Below are 18,241 nucleotides of genomic sequence, written 5' to 3' on the forward strand. Positions count from 1 at the left end.
CCGGCGCCTCTCGTCCTCCTCGGCCCGGCCCCCGGCCCTCGCCTTCCCTCCGCGCTGATTCTCTCTCTCTCTCTCTCTCTTTTTTTTTAAAGTGTGACTGAAACAAAACAAAGCCAAAGGGACGCTGGATCTATCATTGGTTGATTTTCCTCCTTCTTTTTTTTTTTCTCTTTTTTTTTTTTATGATCAAAAACAACCCCCCACCCGAGCAAACAAACACACACAAAAGCAGAAAGAAAAGGGTCTTGCTCAGCAGCAGCATGGATGTCTTGGCTAGTTATAGTATATTCCAGGAACTCCAGCTTGTCCACGACACCGGCTACTTCTCAGCTTTGCCATCCTTGGAGGAAAACTGGCAGCAGGTGAATCATTTAAATTACTCCTGTAAATCTCTTAAGCGCAGACAGTTGATGCGTTGGGGCTGCGTTTCTGACTTTATTTTATTTTTGTTCTTTAATTCAGGGTTGGTTGTTGTTTTTTTTTTTGTCGGTGGTTCTTTTTTTTCCGCATGGGTAGACCTTTAATTCTCTATATTTTTTACCATGTCAAACTGAGCAGTCCATTCAAATCTGTCTGCCTTCAGTCCTTTCTGAACACACCCGGCAGCACCTGAGATCCGGTGGCATTCTTTAGGGTTTTGTTTTTATGATTACTATTTTTATTTTATTTTTGAGCTTAGATTTTTTTTTTTTGTTGTTCCTTTAAACAAGGCTGATCACTTCCAGCCAGTGCTGACAACTGGCAGTTGGTGGAAACGGAATAGATCATTCTTATTTTCAGGTAATTAGTATATGTCAATAAAAATCGTAGCTTAAATCAGAGATGGGGGTGGGCAGGTGCGTTGAAGCACTAGAAAAAGCTTTTAGGCTAAATTCTGTAACTAGGGAGGTGACTTATTTTTCATTCTCTTTTTTTTCCTTTTTTTTTTTTTTTAGAAGATGGGGAGAAGCATATACTTCTTGCTGTATCTTAAAACAATGATGCCTTAGGCTCGTTCCAGTAAACCTGTGTGTGTTGAGGCATCGTAGGGTTTATAAGCAGGCAGAATTAGGATACTTCTAAAGGTGGAAATCAAGTATTATGAATACTTTAAAATGATGACTGGTGGCACGAATAAATAAGACCAAGGAGAAGAGTAGGTTACAGAGAAGAGAGTTGTATAAAATGAACTATGAGCCCAAATGCACAGATCTATAAATAGTTATCATCTGGGATACTGAGGGAAAAGGAAAGACAGGATTCCTCCTTACAGCAGGACACTGTGAGACGATCCTGTTTCTTGATGTGATTTTCTGGCAGAGGTGATACACCCGGCGAAATTCTGGAAACTAGTGTCTCTTTAAAAGAAAAAAAAACCCCAACACTGGTGGGTAGGAATAGTGGAGTGTGGCTGGGATGACATGTGGTGCTGCTATTGCAGCACACAGACCCGTGGCACTATTGGTGTGAGAGTAACGAGCCACTGGATTTCATCTTGCCAGCATTCACCTTAAGTCTTGGCTAGTGTAAGGGTGGTGTGTGTTAGGTCTCCAGTAAGTGACAGCTTGGGACGTTCATTTAATTTTTCCTTAGAAGTGTGTGTGGGGGGAAACGTGGACAGTATGGCTTCAGCACTCGGGCTGTAGCTTTGTCATCCAGCTGGACGAGGGCTGGATCTTCAAAGGTTTACCCTAGTAAAATTGTTTTGGCTTCAGCTTTGTGTGCGTATGTGCACACACACAAGAGGTTTATTGACAGCTACAGCATGAACACATTCAGGATTTAATTCGCAAAATGACCGATCCAACTTTGCTTTATCCTCGGAGGGGGAGGGGATGGTTTTTGTTATTAATATTCAGCTTGCACATCCACGATGGTCACATCTGCTTTCCTTTTATATTTTTGACATGCTAATTAAACTGAAGAGGTTAATATAATTTCATTTAAAAAAAAAATTTCATAGCATCATAATTGGATCAGTTGCATATTCACTTGCATATTAGTAACAGTCCAGACAGTCCAAAGTGAGATAATCTGTTGACATAGCCAGCATGCTTTAGGCAGTACTGTGTGTGATACTCTGTCTCCTGCTGCCGCCTTTTATGCGTGGAAGAGCAGCAGTTTGTTTTATACAGTACAATGTACCTACCCAATCCCACTGTTACTATTGCGAAATTTAAACTCACACTCTCCTGGTTAAACCCCACTGATTCTCCACATATCTTTGAAAAGAGAAGTAGAAAATAATTTATTACATTTCCCCTTATTTGCCCTCAAATCCTCCAACCAGCGCCTGATGTTTCGTAAGACATCCTGTATTTACAGTTTGGTTTTATTCCCCTGTTGCTGCCTGGGCTCTCCTTGCAAACAACAGGGAGCAAAACTGATGTATCGGTGGTGGGAGCAAATGAAGCTGGCTGTACAGAGCGTGCTGTCACGCAGGCTTGGCGGACCCACTGACCCAGAGACCCCAATTTCTTTCTTCGGAATCGCTTGCAAATGTAGCCAGGTCTTGGGGATTGATTTATTTTAGGCAAAATGTAGCAACTTTGGGACAAGGGATGTGCGTGCACGTGTGTGTGTTTTTCCTTAAAACTGCCAGGCTGCTGTCGAGACCCCAGGGAAGAGAGCTGACAAGGCACTAAGTGATCCCTGCAGGAAGCGTCAGGATTGGGCAGCAGCAGCTTTAATTTTGAGTGAAAACACTTGACTGGGTCTTGCCTTTGCTCCCATGAAGAGCTCCAGTGCCGTACCCGAGCTCCACAGAGGCTCAGAGGCTCCAGAGCCGTGCTTCTCCCAGCAGCAAAGCAGCGCCCTGGGAGATTACTTCAGCCTCTTAAAAGGGGGGGAAGTAGTTGTGTGGGTCAAGAGCAGGCTTCCTTACTCTGTTGTGAGCTCCATTTGTTTTGTGATTAGCAGTTACTAATGCTTGATGTGGAGAGGTTAGTCCATGCCAGTTCCTGCTGCTGGGAATGGTGTCTACTGTGATACTTTAAAGGATGCACTTGCCCCACTGAAAATTGCAGCGTGCCTTGGGGTGAAAGCGTTCACACAAGTCGTTTCTTCCTTTTCTCCTGAGTCTGGACCATACTTTTGTAGCTGCTGGCTGAGGACTACATAGCTGGGGCAGTTTCTCATATTTCTGATTGTGAAACAGCCATCGCTCACGGAGGGCACTGACAGCACAGGCAGGTTGCTAAATGCTTGTGTGCAGTCAGCTGATCTTCTCTCCCTTTTTTCCTTCCCACTGCAAGAGAAATGTGAGCAAGTTTGGTATCTGTGCTTTTGACAATTAAAATCAGAATTGAATGAGAGAAACCCAGCAATATGTACAAAACAAACAGATTTTGTGTAGGAAGAGATTGTCATCTCTTGTGTAGGTATCTTCTTTAGGAGGAAAAAATACAAACACAAAAACCCTTGCTCCACCCTGAACATAGTTTACAATGTAAAAGTGGAAATACCTGAAGTGGAAGCTGGAACTGAATCCATGTTGTGTTTCACTTTATTTTAAAACACACGTTAGGAAGGGAGGGCTTGGTTTCTAGGCAGCAAAAGCTTAGCTTCACTATGTCAGCTTTGGGTTTACTCCTTCAGGCAGAACCACTTTTGAGGTCAGGAGGGTTTTTTCTTGGTCAGGATCTAATGAGTAATTCATAGCACAACTTCATCAGGAGAGAGGGAACGGTGCTGAGGGAGATGAAAGGAAGAGGTGGGCTCTGCGCACTGGAAAACGAGGCATTCACTGTACTCAGCTGGATGGTATCTCACCATCTGTATATTTCTGCCTGACGCTTCCTCCTGGCTCTGATTGAACCATCCTAGTTGCTCTCTGTCCCTGCGAGCTGACTCTGCAGATCAGGTCCAGGGTGGAGGGAAGATTTCAGCACCTGCCTGGCTGCTGCGGTGCAGTGGGAGGACCTCTGGCCACATGCCGTTGCTTGGGGGTAGCTGTCTGATGTGGCATCCCCGAGATTGGAACCAGACTGCTGGGAGAGACAGCACGAGGCCGAAGAGTGCCTCGTTACTCTGCAGAGGAAGGAAGTGGGTAGGAGGCTGTTTTTAAGGGAGGCGACTGTGTGGAGTATAGCTCGTGCAGCTGCACGTGGTCCTACTCTCAGTGTGTCAGGCAGCAGAGAGAGCAGGGCTGAGAATTGGGAAGGGCTGGACGTGGGGCTTCAGTCTGTTTTTCCTGCTGGACCTTCACAATGTCATTTGGGGGTCCATTAAAAGGTCAGTGTGCAGGAGGCATACTTTGTAGTCAGATATTTCTCTTCCTAGGGATAACGTTTCAAACCACCCCTATTATCCTTCTCCATACACCCCTTAGAGGACTCTGGACTCATCATCCTTGCGTGGAGAAGAGGTCTGATCAGGAGACATTTTGGGGCTCTCTTCATTTTCTGTGTGGGCCATAGGGCAGCCCCTGGCATGGCAATTCCCGTAATGTCAGGGCACAGGAGCACAAAGAGCAGGTACATGCACAGGGTCACCATATGTGTAGCTGATGCATGTGTATAAAATCAGCAGGACTCAGGTGCCAAACCCTGGTTTATTCTAAAAGAGCCAGCCTTTCCCACGTGTGCCATCAGGCAGAACAGGTCTAATTGTCTGGCAGAAGTGGAAATAGCATTATATCGGTTGCTTGATAACAATTGCCCGATAACATTTCCTCTTGCCTTGGCTGACCCGGTTGCTCTCAGCTGCAGCAAACAATAATCCTTGCAAGGGAGATGCATGTTTCCTGTAAAGCATAGGATCAAGGAAGCCTTTGTTTTGCTCTCGACTCTGTCATAGAGAGTCCTTTGCATATTTTCAATGAAGTTTTCAAGCCTCAGTTTCCCCCTTTCTGAAGTGACTGACCACAATGATGCTAAGGCATAGTCTTCACCAGGCTGGAGGCTGAGTTTTGACCTGTGCTGGCAAAGGGCTTTGAAATCCCCGTGCTGTGTGAGAGCAGAGTATCCCGAGGTGACTAATCTAGCAGAACTCTTACATCTTAATGCTGACTTCTGTTTGGCAGACTGGGTCATTTTCAGGCCTATAGGAAAAATTTCCACTGCTACTGGAAAGGAATAAATCACACTGGAGAACATTCCTACCTTCCCATTGTCTCCATTGTTCTAGTTTAATGGCATAGTTGGCCACTACATAAACTAAACCATCTCTTTTAATATTGCTATTTCATCTTGGTTCCAGTCACAGTGTAACACATTTCTTAAGTGCTTATAGTACATCATGCCTCTTGAGAATAACTTTCAGAAATGGTTGACTTCCAAGAACAGCCACATGTGTAATGCAGTGTATTTCAGACTCTGAGCGCTTGTCCCTTTATACCTGCAGGCTCTCTGCTTGCTCCGTGTGCTGAAAGCATGCTCCGATCACCTTACAGTAAGCGATGGAGAAAGAGAGGAAAGACAAACTTGAAACTGCTGTCTCTATTGTTTCGTGATTCGTTAATTACAGAATCTGTTGTTGTAAGTGATTGTTTCTTGGCACTGTGAAAGTGTAGAGCCCGGCAGTCCACCTTACAGGTCTTAAATATCTGATTACGTGTGTGACTTGTGTCAAGTGATTTTGCAATGGGGTAAATACCTTTAAGCAATGCACAATCATAATGTGGGTACTCAACTAGAAAATATTTCCTCTTATTTGTTTGGGATGCTTTAACCTCCCCTCCCCCAAGCCCATACATTTCTGTATGTTGTATTGAATAGGCAATGCATAGATTAGAGTAGGCTACATAAAAATCATGATATATAGCTAGTCTGCAATGTGATACTTCCATGTGGAAATGGCAGAAGGTCTTCAGTTCCAGGCAGTAATTTCACACTTAAGCTCTCCAGGGTGGAGGCAAATGGTATCTTCTGGATATTGTCGTATTTTTTGAGGCCTTGTCAAATGACTCTCCTCTGAGAAACCATCCAGTGTGTTGCTTCTCCATTCTGCATTGGGAAACACGTTATAGGGAAGTGAGAAGGAAGCTGCTTCTGTTTGACATTGACTGCAGTTGTCCTTATAAAACAAAAGGATTTTGCTCACTGGCTGAGCAGCATTGGTGTTCAGTATATTAAGCAATGGGGTAGTAGTACACCTCATCTCCTATCGAGTTTGTCACATTCTGCAGAGGGGAAGAAAAATTGTAGGCTTTTGATCACCATGCTCAAAACCTCATAAAAAGTTATTCACAGGTATTGTGGCAGTTTTCTTTTTTGATGGTAAACCTGAATTCTGGAGAGTTAATAAAGGTGTTTTCAAGAATGGTGCTGAGTCCCTCTTACTTTCCTTTCTGTTTCTGTGGACTCTAAAATGCCTCCTGCCCATTCCCTTACGTATTCCTGTACAATGCCCCCACCACTTCCAACTCCGAGCAGCGCTCAGGAGCTGGGAGTGCCATTTTTGTGGTGTCTTTCAGGCTCAAGTAGCAGGAATCACCCACCTGAATTGCTGAATTTCTTCTCCCTGCAGGTTCTCTTTGTACTATGGGTGCTTCTGCCTTGGTCCAAATGAATCTGTATTCACTTGAACTGCAGGGTTCAGCTGACTCTGTAGCAAACAAACAAAACAAACCTGCCAGGGAAAGAGCCTCCCCTCCTCCCAAATTTTCCTGGGTGGAGAACATGTTTGGAGTATAGATGTTACACAGGTATATTCCCCAGCCTGATGCCGTTGTATTTGAGCGTGTCCCAGTTTTCCTCCATCAGCTTCAGCCTTGATAGGTGCTACATGTATTTTGACTGTCTGAGTTTGGTGCTCTCTTGGCTGTGTCTCCTTCCCAGCATCGCCACTTTGAGTTAAAAAATCATATGCCTGGTTCCCAAGACACTGAGATTGTCTTTAAAGTCACGGGCTTTTTATTTTTTAATTTTATGTTCTTTTTACTTCCTTCTGAGCCATTGAAGATTTTTTTCTTATTGTCTTTTATTCTCAAAAATAAAAAAGCTGGGATTTCCAACAGTAGCTTGATTCCAGCAAGCATTAAGAAAATGCCACTATTGTGGCATTTTGAGAGCCGGCAGTGCAGAAATAGGTGTGTATGTCAGAAATAGCTCGCGTATGGCTGCGTTCACCAGGCTGTGTTTGCCACCCCTGCTCTGGCAGCAGCTGGTGAGGAAGGCTGCCCAGCTGTTCAGGTTGTTAGGCTGCCTGTGAGAGCAGGGTTCATGTCTCATTTCTCTTCTTAGAAGAAATCGCTTCAGCCTTTATGCTCAAAGATAGTTAGACATCTTGGATTTTATCAGGACACCGATCCTTTGCTTCTTGGTTCTTCAGTTACAAGATAAGTTGGCAACTCTTTCGTTCTCATAGGGCTGCAGTGAGGATTCATGTTAGGGGTTTGTGGTGCTCGGGCACAGGGGCTGGGGCAGGCAGGGGTTGCGCTAGGTTATGGGGAGACGGGCAGCTGACCCCTCTGAAGCTGCCGGCCCAAATCCTTCCACACCAGCCAGCAGGTGCTGAAAGCGCAGGACAGCTCCTGCGCAGGGAGCCCTCAGCGGGGTGCAGCATTGCCTCTCCGAAAAAATGAAAATAAGGAAAAGGAAGATAAGGTAAGCTTAAATCCCACTTCTCAGACGTCTGTGTTGTCCTTGAGACAACCTGTGCGCGGCACTAATTTCACCCCTTCTCTAGTTTTTTAAAAGGTATTGGGTGTAGGAAGTTCAGTCAGGAAGGCATGGATTTTTTTTTTTTTTGTTTAAAAGGTTTAATATATCTGTTCTGATATATTAAGCTGTGCTGATGCTTTTAATCCTTTGAAACAGGTACCTGTCCTCTCCCTGTTCTAACATGTGAAGGATCTTTTCCAATCCAGAGCATTTCCGCTCAGTGCAACTGTGTATTCATTATATGTGTTATTGTTTGGAGGACTATTAAGATGCATGTGGTATACTTTACAACATACACTAAAGAATCTGAGTCATTTACACACAGATTGCGTATTAATGCTTGCTGAATGTCTAGCAGGCATACTCATTTAAGTGTCATAACAGTTTTGAACATGGTGCTTACAGACCATGTCTTGCATGTCCTGATCCTCTTGGTTATTTCCCAACATTGTGGACTGGAGTGCAAAGCTGGCATTTAAATCATGCGTGGGGGTCAACAGCTCCTACTCTGCAAGTGATAGAGAAGTAGGCAGTGACACAGGCGAGTTTGGGAGGCAGTGTGATTGATGGGGAGGGATGTGAAGGAGAAGGACACTAGCTTGTGAGAGGCTCTTCTGAGACATTCCAATTAGTGTCCTGATTTACAAATCTTGCCCTTAAACCTACAGCCTCCCAAGGTCAGTTTTAAAGGGACACTAGCATAGGGCTGATGTTTGACCATGATGGACCTTTGTAAACCAACGTGTTCTGACAGAAGCTGCGTTCAATGGAAGTATCTCCATCTATATAATTAAAAAAAACCCTGGAAGCAGGGTTTGTGGTCTTTTGGACAGGATCATCTTGCTCACCTGCTGCCTTTGCAGCTCTCTTGCTGCAGCGTTCTTCCTGTGCAACTGAAGTGAAGTGACTGGAAATCAAAGTAAAAATGACTGTTTGTTTGGATAGTGCGGTGAGGAAAAATGCATGCAGCATGACAAGTAAATTAGATTTTAAAACTGCTTTCACTACTAATAGGCTACTATGCCGTTAGGCATTTGGTTTTAATCCTGACTCTGGAGTGGCTAAAGTTCATTTTCAAGCATAAGGAAAGTTCTTGGGTTTGTAAACATTTGCAATTTCTGCTGACTTGTCTTCACTGCAGCCCAGGAGGGGAATCAGCATTGCGCTGAATTGCTTTGTGTTGGTGGGGGTGAAGTAGGGGACTGCCTTTAATCGTCTGCCTTTATTCTCCACCAGGGCTGTGTGGAAAACAAAGGTTCCAGTGAGCAAAGCTTGAGAAAAATGTTCAGTGGATGGAAGAGTAGAAGGGGCGAGAGGTGCTCCTGTCTGCTTGCTTTTTACACCCAAAATGGACATTGGACACATCACAGCACTTAGCAGATGTGATGTTAGAGACCCAGATTTGAGTCACTGCTTTACTTGATTCAGGTCTGCCCTTCCAGATTACATCTTGGATGTGTAAAATTTCAGTGGATCACGTGGTGGCTCCAAAACCAATATATTCCAATAAAACATTTTAGATTGGACAAAAATGTTTTGGGGTTTGGGGTTTTTTTTTGAATATTTGGTAGAAATGTTTCAAGCAATTCTACTTTCTTGAAGTTTTCCTGAGAGCCTGGTCCTGGTTTTGGTGTGAGAGACTTGGTTTGGCTAACGTCTTCAGCTTCGTTGTCAATTTTAGCCTTCCGTTTCAGCACTTGCACCCCTAAAGCTCAATTAATTTTTCCCAGCTATTAGCAATTTGGCTAGTAAAAGGTATCCAGACTCTCTGCATCCTGTGACTCTCTTGCATCTTTTGAGAACTGCAGCCACAACACTACCTGATGTCGTAAGCAATGTCAGGTTACTTCTGGTCTCTGACCTGGGGGTCTGCTCTCCCTCCCTCTGGGTGAGGGTCTGGCAAGCTGTGTTGATGCACCAGATACACAAGAGTGGTGCAGTCATACATTTTCCTTGGCTTCTTGCAACTGCTGGTCACTCTTCTCTCTCCTGTTCAGCTGCTGCCAGCAAGGTGCCGTGCCGGTTTGTTGGTGAGAAATCAGTGCACTCACCCTCCCTTGGCACCTCTGGCTTACTGCTGGGTCTGAGGTGCTCCACTTCCCAGGGTGCAGGGCAAGGTGAGCGGCTCAGGGGCTTTGTTCTTTTCCTGTGCCTGCACCGCGGTTTGAAGCTCTGGAGAGCTTGCTGCCTGCTTCAAACTGGTGAAAAGTACTAAATAATACTGATTTGGGGTTTGTTTTTTTCTTTTCTTTCTTTGGCCTCCCCTGTCAGCCTAGAAAATTTATGCTGCTCCGAAGAAAACATTCCACTCAACTGCAACCTACTACAGCTGCTGTGTGAGTAATAAAATACGGAAAGGAGGAAGGGAGAAGGGCGAAGAAAGATGGGAGCTGGTGTTTCATATGGAAAGCATCAGCCCAGAAGTGGCTTTGTTTCTGACACGTGGACAGTGGAGAGGCTGCATTTGCTGCTCAATGGAAAATCTGTGCCGGTTAAGAGAAACCTCCCTCATTAGTGACTAGATCAGACAGGGAGGGACTTTGGTGTCTCTTGCTTTTATTATTAAATTTGTCCGCATTTTAAAATAATAAGGTAGAAGCAAAGTGCACTGGACTGACTTGATTTGAGAATACAGCCACTTTGAGGAAAATAGCTCTTTTTTTTCTCCATCTGATGCTGCTGTCCCATGTCACTCTGGTGGTGTCACAGCCCTCCCCGAGCTGTTCATAAGCTGTGCCAGCAGCTCAGAGTGGCTGTGAACATCTGAAGGTTTCTGTACATCAGATTCTTAGCAAGGTGCACATTCCTTCCGTTTGTTTTTGGTTTCTGATCTTTCAGGATAGTGTGAAGTCATGTTTGTAGCCTTTCCTGCACAGTCAAGGAAACCAGGAGCTTGGTTTTGGTTCTGAGAAAGGTGGTTCTGATATAACCAGAAGCCTCTGAGAGTTGTGGCTGTAAGAAACATGTGAGGGTTCCAGTCAGAGAGTGAGAGTAAGGGGTGTTTCTGTCTGATCAGACCATGCACAGGTGAAGAAAGCATGCACAGTCTTAGAGGTCTCCATTATCTTGGAGGAAGAGGCAGACTGCTGTAACGGCTGATGTGACCCAGTGAAAGATTTTGTAAGGTGCGTCTCCTGCAGGTTTGAAAATTTCAGAGTAAATGGATGTCACCTGGGGTAGTTTCCTGCTGTCTACTGCAGGAAAACAGCATAGACTTCCCGTATCAGCACATCCCTTAGGCTCTCCTGTGATTTTATAGTGAAAAGAAAGATTGTTGTATACAACGTTTGAAAATGGAAGGGCCCGGTGAGGTTTTTTTTCTAGAGGAAATGAGTCTTTTAGTGTTTGATTGTATAGTTAAGGTCAGGAGGAGCTTTGGTGTTTCCTCCATTGATTACAGGATGAAACCTTCCAGACACAGGCTGAAATATCTCTCCAGTGCTTCCCTGGATGAAGATGTTTTCTTAAATCAGTGTCTCAGGAGCTGGGGTGATTTTGGGGTTAAAGAAGGTAATGCAGGGGCCTTGCTCTGCTTGGCTTGCATGGCTCCAGGACAGCCTGGTCCCATGGCGCCACGTTGTACTTCTGAGTTGGCTGCAAAGCTTGTGCTCTCTCTTCAGGCAGCCCTGATTTTCTGCTCACTCAAGACAGTTTTGTGTTTTCCGAGAGTGACTCCTTTATTAATCTTTCTTGGATGCTGGCAAATGAGTTTCAGGGTACCCAATTTAAATGCTCTTTACTGATTGTGCCTAGCTTGTCTTGGGCTTTCTGAGCTTTGCTGGTTTGTTTAAAACATGAATAAGCCCCAGTTGTTTGAGAGAGAACAGAAGAATGCCAGTGCAGCGTTACTTTCTGGTGTGAAGGACTTGGTAAACAGATGACTTCCCAGCGTAGTTTCTCAGTGCTGGGAAGAATACCAGTAGGTGCACAGACCCCTACAAAGGCTGCATTGGGATTTCTTTTTCTGACATGAGAAATTCATGTTACGTTTATTTGAAGAACAAATTTGAGGGAGAGCAAGGGAAGCAAGGCGTGGGTGGTTTCTTCCTCCCAAATACGTCCAGCGCATGTGACTTTTAGAAAATGCTGAATACTCATCTTCCAACTCTTGAGTGCCTGTCGAGCTGGACACTGAGTGGGTACCCTAGACTGAAGACTCCTCCTCACTGGGACTGTCTCACATGGATTATCTTTGTGCAATGAGAGCTATACCAGCTGCAAAACCTGGGAATTCAGTCAGTGTTTTGTTTGAGCAAGCTGCATCTCTGGTCAGATGTTGTTGTGCTGTGATATAAGATGGGAAATTTTGTCTCTTTTCCATTTCTTTAAGTAGGAAAGGTCAAGGAAACCTTTGACATTCAGTTGTGAATGCTTTTTCTTTTTGTAAATAGGAAGGATAGTACCCACACCACATTGTAGATTTCAGATCGGCCAGTGAGTCAGATCCTGGGCTGATGCAAACTGATGCAGATCTGCCAAAGTCACAGTGGCGATACACAGATTTACACTGGCCCAGTGTCCACGAAATCACTTGACACCTTGCAGGAGAATCGTTTATACAAATTCCAGGTCTTGTCAGGATGTGGAATAAGTATCTGGATGTGGGCAAAAACCAGCACACCCATTTTAATGATTTGATTAAAACAATATTGCTGCTCTATGGCTCTCATAAATGTATTTCCACTGGTGTCGGGGGGAGGAGATATTCTCAAGTGCTGTAATGAGAGAGTACATTTTTTGAAGTGTTGCACAATAAGCCACTAAGTTGTGCTCTAGCTATATTAGTTTATTTCAGCTTTATAGTGAGTGTAGCCTTAGGCATCCTATAAATACCATTTCTCCCCCCCACCTTCAGCTAATAAATAATGAAAACTGTACCGGAAAGAAATTTCTTTCCATGAAAGAGTGGGAGGTCCCAAGCTGCCCTCTATAAAACAAAGAATGTAGCATGATTTGTTTTCTTTGGTTTTTCATATGAAGAAAATGTGGGGGTGGGAGGCAAAGAGAAGATGTTTCTAAGCGCTAAATGTGCTCTCCCCAATACTGCAAGGTAGGATGATGTCTGGTGTGGGCATTGCTTCCCCCAGGACAGTAATACCGATCTGTGAAACGAAGACAAATGACAGAGGTTTCTGAACAGTCTCAGTGCATAGGAAGAAGGAAGGATCCCATTCTGATTTACCCTCAGGCTTTCATATCCAGCAGTGGAAACCAACCTGAATGTGGGTGTAAATGAGTGTCTAAAGGAGCCCTTTGTGTAATTCAGTGAGCTGTGTCATCCAGGGGTCAGACTAAATTATCAGAATGGCCCTTTTTGACCTTAAAATCTGCTTCTGTAAGTCTGTCCTCTTCGAGACTTTTTTTCTCTGTTTTACTGATGTCAAAAGCTGTAGTGCAAATATGAGTCATGAAGGGTGCTATGTGTGCGCATATACGGGCAGCCAGACATGTTTCATTTTGAGAATCCATCACACGCATACTGTGGGTGAGGTTGGAAATGTGTCTGTCTCAGAGGAGAGACCAGGTTTGTGGAGGTGGGGGCTTCCTCCTGTGCTGGCCAGAATCAAAAGCGAGCCCATGTCATGTCATGTCATGGGTGTGGGGCCACATTCTGACTGCAGCTTGGCTTCTAAGGTTAGAGAAGGGTCAGGGAAGACCTTGTGTTCAGCAAGGAGGTCTTACTGGCTAATTTTGAAGGCAAATGAGGTTCAAGAGCAGGGTGCACATGATGAAAAGGCATTTTCAGTCACTGCCTTCATCCAGCAACGATAAACCATGCATATAAGCAGATCTGGTCCAGAAACAAATAAGCTCAGAAATCAGCACTGTTAGATCATGAAATTCTTCTGCCCAGGTGCCATTTCTTATTGTATGCCTCAGTGGTGCTTTCCAGTCTTGTTTGAAATCCACCTAGCATGAGGCCGTGCTTTCCTTGGAAGCACGTGCTAAAACCTAATTTAGGGGAGGAATGGCTGTTCTCTCTCCTACCTAAGTCTAATTCCTTCCCATATTCTCTCTTTTCTCCATGAGCAAATCCATTGCTTTGTTTGGGTTCAGCCTGTTCATAACTGCACGGTCTGTGACGCTTTTTCCCATCTTTATCTATATTAACTCTTTCAAGGATTTTTATCTAAATGTGAAATGAGACCCCTGCTCAATGACTGGAGATTATAACCCTGACTGTGGAACAGACATGATAAATAGTAATAAATGTGCATGTCCCTTTCAATTTTGTCATGCTTTCCATCGCAGTATTCCTTCCAATTTTTCTGTATATCAGATGCTAAGAATGTGTCCTCGAAGCTATATTGGTCTTCTCTGTGTCTTATCTGTTTTAGGTCTCTTTTCAGCCTTACTGGATCTCTGCTTTGTATTGAGTGTGCATGTTGTGTTGCTGCTTCTTCCATAAATGCATTAATTTGTCTTTTTCCAAATTCAATCTCAAGGATTTATTTCCTGCCCCTGTGTGGGTTTCTTTATATACTGCCTCTCTCTGCTGGCAGCACACAAAATTTTAGCATTTCCTCCTTAAGCCCTTTTCCCTGCTTTTCTTCACAATGAAAGCTTTTTATCAGTTTCCTTAGTTTTCCGATTTGTTTTTAGTAAGCATGTTTTTATAGTGAGGGCTGTGATCCATCAAAGTAAACGGAAACAAAAAAAAATGATGCCAAATTTTTGTTTGTTTAACAAAACAGATCAGACTTTAAAAGGGATTAAGTCACGTTGGTGCTGATGACTTGACTTGACGGTAGCTGGTTCTGAGTGCTGGCTATTGATTGTGAGTCGTGGAAGATCTCAGCATTTTGAAGAGCCTAAAACCACAAATACAACTGTAGGGTTGAAAATCATGCGGCAGGGTTGCTGTGAGTTGCTGCCCTTTGGGAAACAGTATCTATAGGTTGGTTAGTTAAAGACTGCTGGTTTTGTGTTTGATGGGTGTGAGGTGGGTTTTCAACCTGGATCGTGGTTAAAGGATAAAGACCCCTTGAATTTCGGTGGCCACCCAGCATATCTGCCCTTCTCTTTAGCAAAGGGACATGCTCTGACATGGGCAGGGAGCAAGCCTGCCCGAAATGCTGAGGGGTCAGCAGCAGGGTCCCACCACCATCCCTCTGGAGGGTCCTCCCTCTGCCACCACCCATCGGGGTGGGTGGCTGTGGTGTCCTTGAGCAGGGTGGCTCCCTGCCACCCTGGCCGGGCCACCTTAGAGGAGGATTTGCCACAGTGGCTAGCGTAAGGCAAAGGAGCCTGACTGAGCTGGGGGGAGCATTAACTGCTCTGGACTGCAAGGTGCTCTTTGGTTTGCTTGGTGGGTCATCCCCAGCTCTGGACCTTCCTGCTGTGTTTGTCCCCTGTGCTGCTTTTAACCATCTCCGCTCCTTTGAGTCAGCTTTGGCTGCTCCCATGGCAAAGAAATATTTTCCTGGTGTTTCAGAAAGTAGATGATTCCCTGTTCTTCCTGTGCAGGAGAAAAGCTGCTTGCCCCATAAAGGGTCTGCCAGGGTTATAACAAAACAGCGCGGCCTTGCCAAATAGCAGTGAGGTGCACAGCTGGCTGTGGGCAGCAGGGCTGTGCCAGGTTTTGCTTGGTTCTGCCTCTGCAAAAACTTCTCACAGGAACTCTCATCTTTCTCCCCTTTTTCAGCATGCTCTTAGGCTGTGGGTGTCCATGAGGGGTTTTTGTGTGGAACGTGAGGACTCTGAAGAAACCGGCCCTAAACCATGTGATCTTGCTAATAATCCTGCAGACCAGCATCTAAAAAGCCAAATGTTTTAACAGAAATTAAGGAGTGAAAACAAAGAAGGGACCTGCTACAATGGGGCACCACGTGGCACTATCCTTATGACTTGACTGTGATTGCACTGGTCTACATCCTGGGTGTATTCTTCCATTTAATGACTTCCTGGAAGCGTTCAAAACAAAGGGCTATGCAGAAAATCCACTGTTCACCCAGGTGTTAATCAGTACAAAAGTTGAAGTTCAGAAATAAAATGTGAATGAAAAAATTGTGGGAAAGCAATACTGTCTTTGCCTACCTCTATTTCAGTACCAGGGACTGTGCCGCCAAATTGGTGCAGTCTGGAGCAGCAAAAATCATTAGCAGTACCCTGTTAAGTCAGAGGACCTGACACCTACAGTCTTGGAGGCAAAACTTGCAATTTGCCTATTTGAGGCTCAAATTTTCCGAGAGCAATAACAGAGATGTTTCAGCAAAGAAAAATACATACTCTTTCATCCAAGACCCAGAAGTTTAGAGCATTTGGATGTCTGTTTGATTTGATGGTTGAGCTTTGAACAGATAAGATGCTTCACAGCCATTGCCCTTAGAGAGCAGGGAAGCTGTATCGCACCCATTTTACAGGCTGGGAAACTGGGACACCCAGGCACTCAGTTGTTGGAGAGAGGAGCTTGAAAAGGATACCAGCTCCCTGATCTCCATTTTAATTGAATTCTTTCTGCAATTGTCTTCCCTGGCAGTTTAACTGGTGGAATGTGGTCTAGCAGAGGAATTTTTGGCTGCAAACTTGACAGGACTATTTTTCTGGGCCAGATCCTTGCTTAGTGTAAATTAAGATGACTCCACTAGCAACAATTACAGCACTAGCGATTTACTCCTCCCTCTGAGAATCTGGCCCTGGTTTGCAGTCAGTGGGCAGTATCATATAATTTGTTCTTTTTAATTTTAGTCTGTCTAGACACTTTTGCAGCACCCCTTTCTGGGAGGACTTTGTGCCAGCAGCTCTGGAGCAGCACCACACTTCTTTGGTGAGAAACACTTAGCAGACACAGCGTGGAGGTGGCCTGGTGTGCTCAAACTCAGCATTACGCCTCCCTGGGGCAGGGTTTGGCTTTGATAGGCTCAGTGGTTTTTGGTGGAGGGGTGGCAGAGGGGATTCATGGCAGCATTTCTTCCCTGTGGAGGGAGAGCGAATCTGTCTTTTTTCCCTGGTTTTGATGATGTATTGTCCCAGATGAGCGCTGCAGAAAGATGGCTGGTGCAGATGCAGTGTTTCTGTTGTAGTTTTTCTTTCCAGCAATGGATGACACCTCTCTTTGTGGGTAAGAAGGTCTTTCTCCTGGTTTTAAAGGCCATTTGCTGGTCTTGTGTTTATTATTATTATAGTCAGTCCTTCCTCCCATGCCATCAGTATTTACCAGTCAGCATTTAGCTTCTCTGCTATGTTTTCTTCCACACTAAGTCACCTGGCATAGGGGTGGTACCTCTCCAGCCTTCTTCAAACTCATCACGAGGCACACACAGGACCTGGTTTTTACAAAATCCTCAGATTTGCTGGCTGTGGTTAAGCAGGTGATTAGCTAGGACTGTTTTTCTTCCCCTTCCATTCTCTTGCCAATTGCTGAGTTACTCATACTGTAACTGTGTTTATCGAGAACCAAACACAGAAAGGCTGTGACTCTGGCTGGGGCTCAGGAGCGGCAGCAATATATACCCTTTTACTACCATTACTTCTGCTTGAATCCAAATGCACTTAACTCAACCCCTAATTCTCATAATCATTTTACAAAATTTGCTAATCATAAAGTTCTGCCTTCTGTTGTTAACCACCTATGTTTATGTGTCTGTACCGAGCCCCTAAAAGTAAGGGTTTTCATGGCTGCAGAAAAAAGCCTGGAGGGAAGGATCCTAAAGCTCTTAAAAACAAAATTTCTTTTTGAGAAAACCATAAAGCACACACTATTTCTGGGATTCCACCTGAGCTTGATCAATACTAATGAAGCAGAGCTCTCCCAAAAAAGCAGCTTGCATGGAAATGGGTAAGAGATTCTTTGTGCAATCTTAACGATTTTGAGAGAGATGTTTCCCCTGTGAATCGCTGTAGGAGTTTGCACCCCATCCCCCACACTCAGCAGAGGCAAGAACATATGACTATCCTCATGTAAGGTAGCGCAGTGTTAATAATGCTGCTGTATTGATCAAATTGGGCTGCTTTGTCACCAGGGACATCTGGGAGGATTTATTCTGACTCCTAAGGCTGTGCCTCCTAAAGTGCATTTTCCAGTCCTTTCACTAGGCAAAGGGCGTGTTGTGCTTTTTGTCTTAGCCTGCAGGAGCAATGCTTTCAAAAGATTTCATGGTGTCCCACCATCCGCTGCCTCTATCGTTTCAGCTCTCAGGGCTCCCACCTCACTCCCACTCAGAGCTGGACGTGTCTCAAGTTCAAAAATGCATTGCAGCGTGATCCAGTTGTTTGCCCTTGGAGAGAGCCTGGAGGAGCAGCCGCTGGCTGCTGGAATGTGGATAAACACAGGGTAACGGGAACAGGAGAGGCTTCCTCTTTGCTTAGAAAGTGAGCAAAACATCGGTAAGAAAGCAACATAGAAGGAAAAACATGTGCAGGGTGGTTTTGTTCCCTCCCTCCCCCGCCCAGCCTGATATTCGTGACCTTGTTAAAAAGATCGGTCTGCTTCAGAGACTGCACGTGGTCACTTTTAAGCGTAGGGAGAAACCGAGTGTGGCTTTTTATTTTTCCATCTGATAAATTGCCAATTGCAGGTTTTACTTACAGAACGCTCTGAGTAGTCTGAAGAGAACACAATCACCTTGATATTATATTTATGAGTAAAAATGGTATGAGGCAAAGAAAGCTCTTAGCTCGCATGTAAAGAAGACTTTTAATGCAGTTTTTGCTTCCAG

General features: G+C 44.7%; 1 protein-coding gene across 1 annotated transcript in view; it reads left to right on the forward strand.

Annotated features, from left to right (window-relative positions):
* Positions 1-260: 260 nt before the first annotated feature.
* The window catches only part of KLF7 (Kruppel-like factor 7 (ubiquitous)), a 58,662-nt gene continuing 40,681 nt past the window's right edge, over positions 261-18,241 (forward strand). Inside the window, exon 1 of the mRNA XM_009890197.1 lies at positions 261-362. Coding sequence (XP_009888499.1) covers positions 261-362 — 102 coding nt within the window. The remainder of the gene's footprint in view (positions 363-18,241) is intronic.

This window comes from Charadrius vociferus, unplaced genomic scaffold (assembly GCF_000708025.1).
Source record: "Charadrius vociferus isolate BGI_N301 unplaced genomic scaffold, ASM70802v2 scaffold147, whole genome shotgun sequence".
Classification (NCBI taxonomy): Eukaryota; Metazoa; Chordata; class Aves; order Charadriiformes; family Charadriidae; genus Charadrius; species Charadrius vociferus.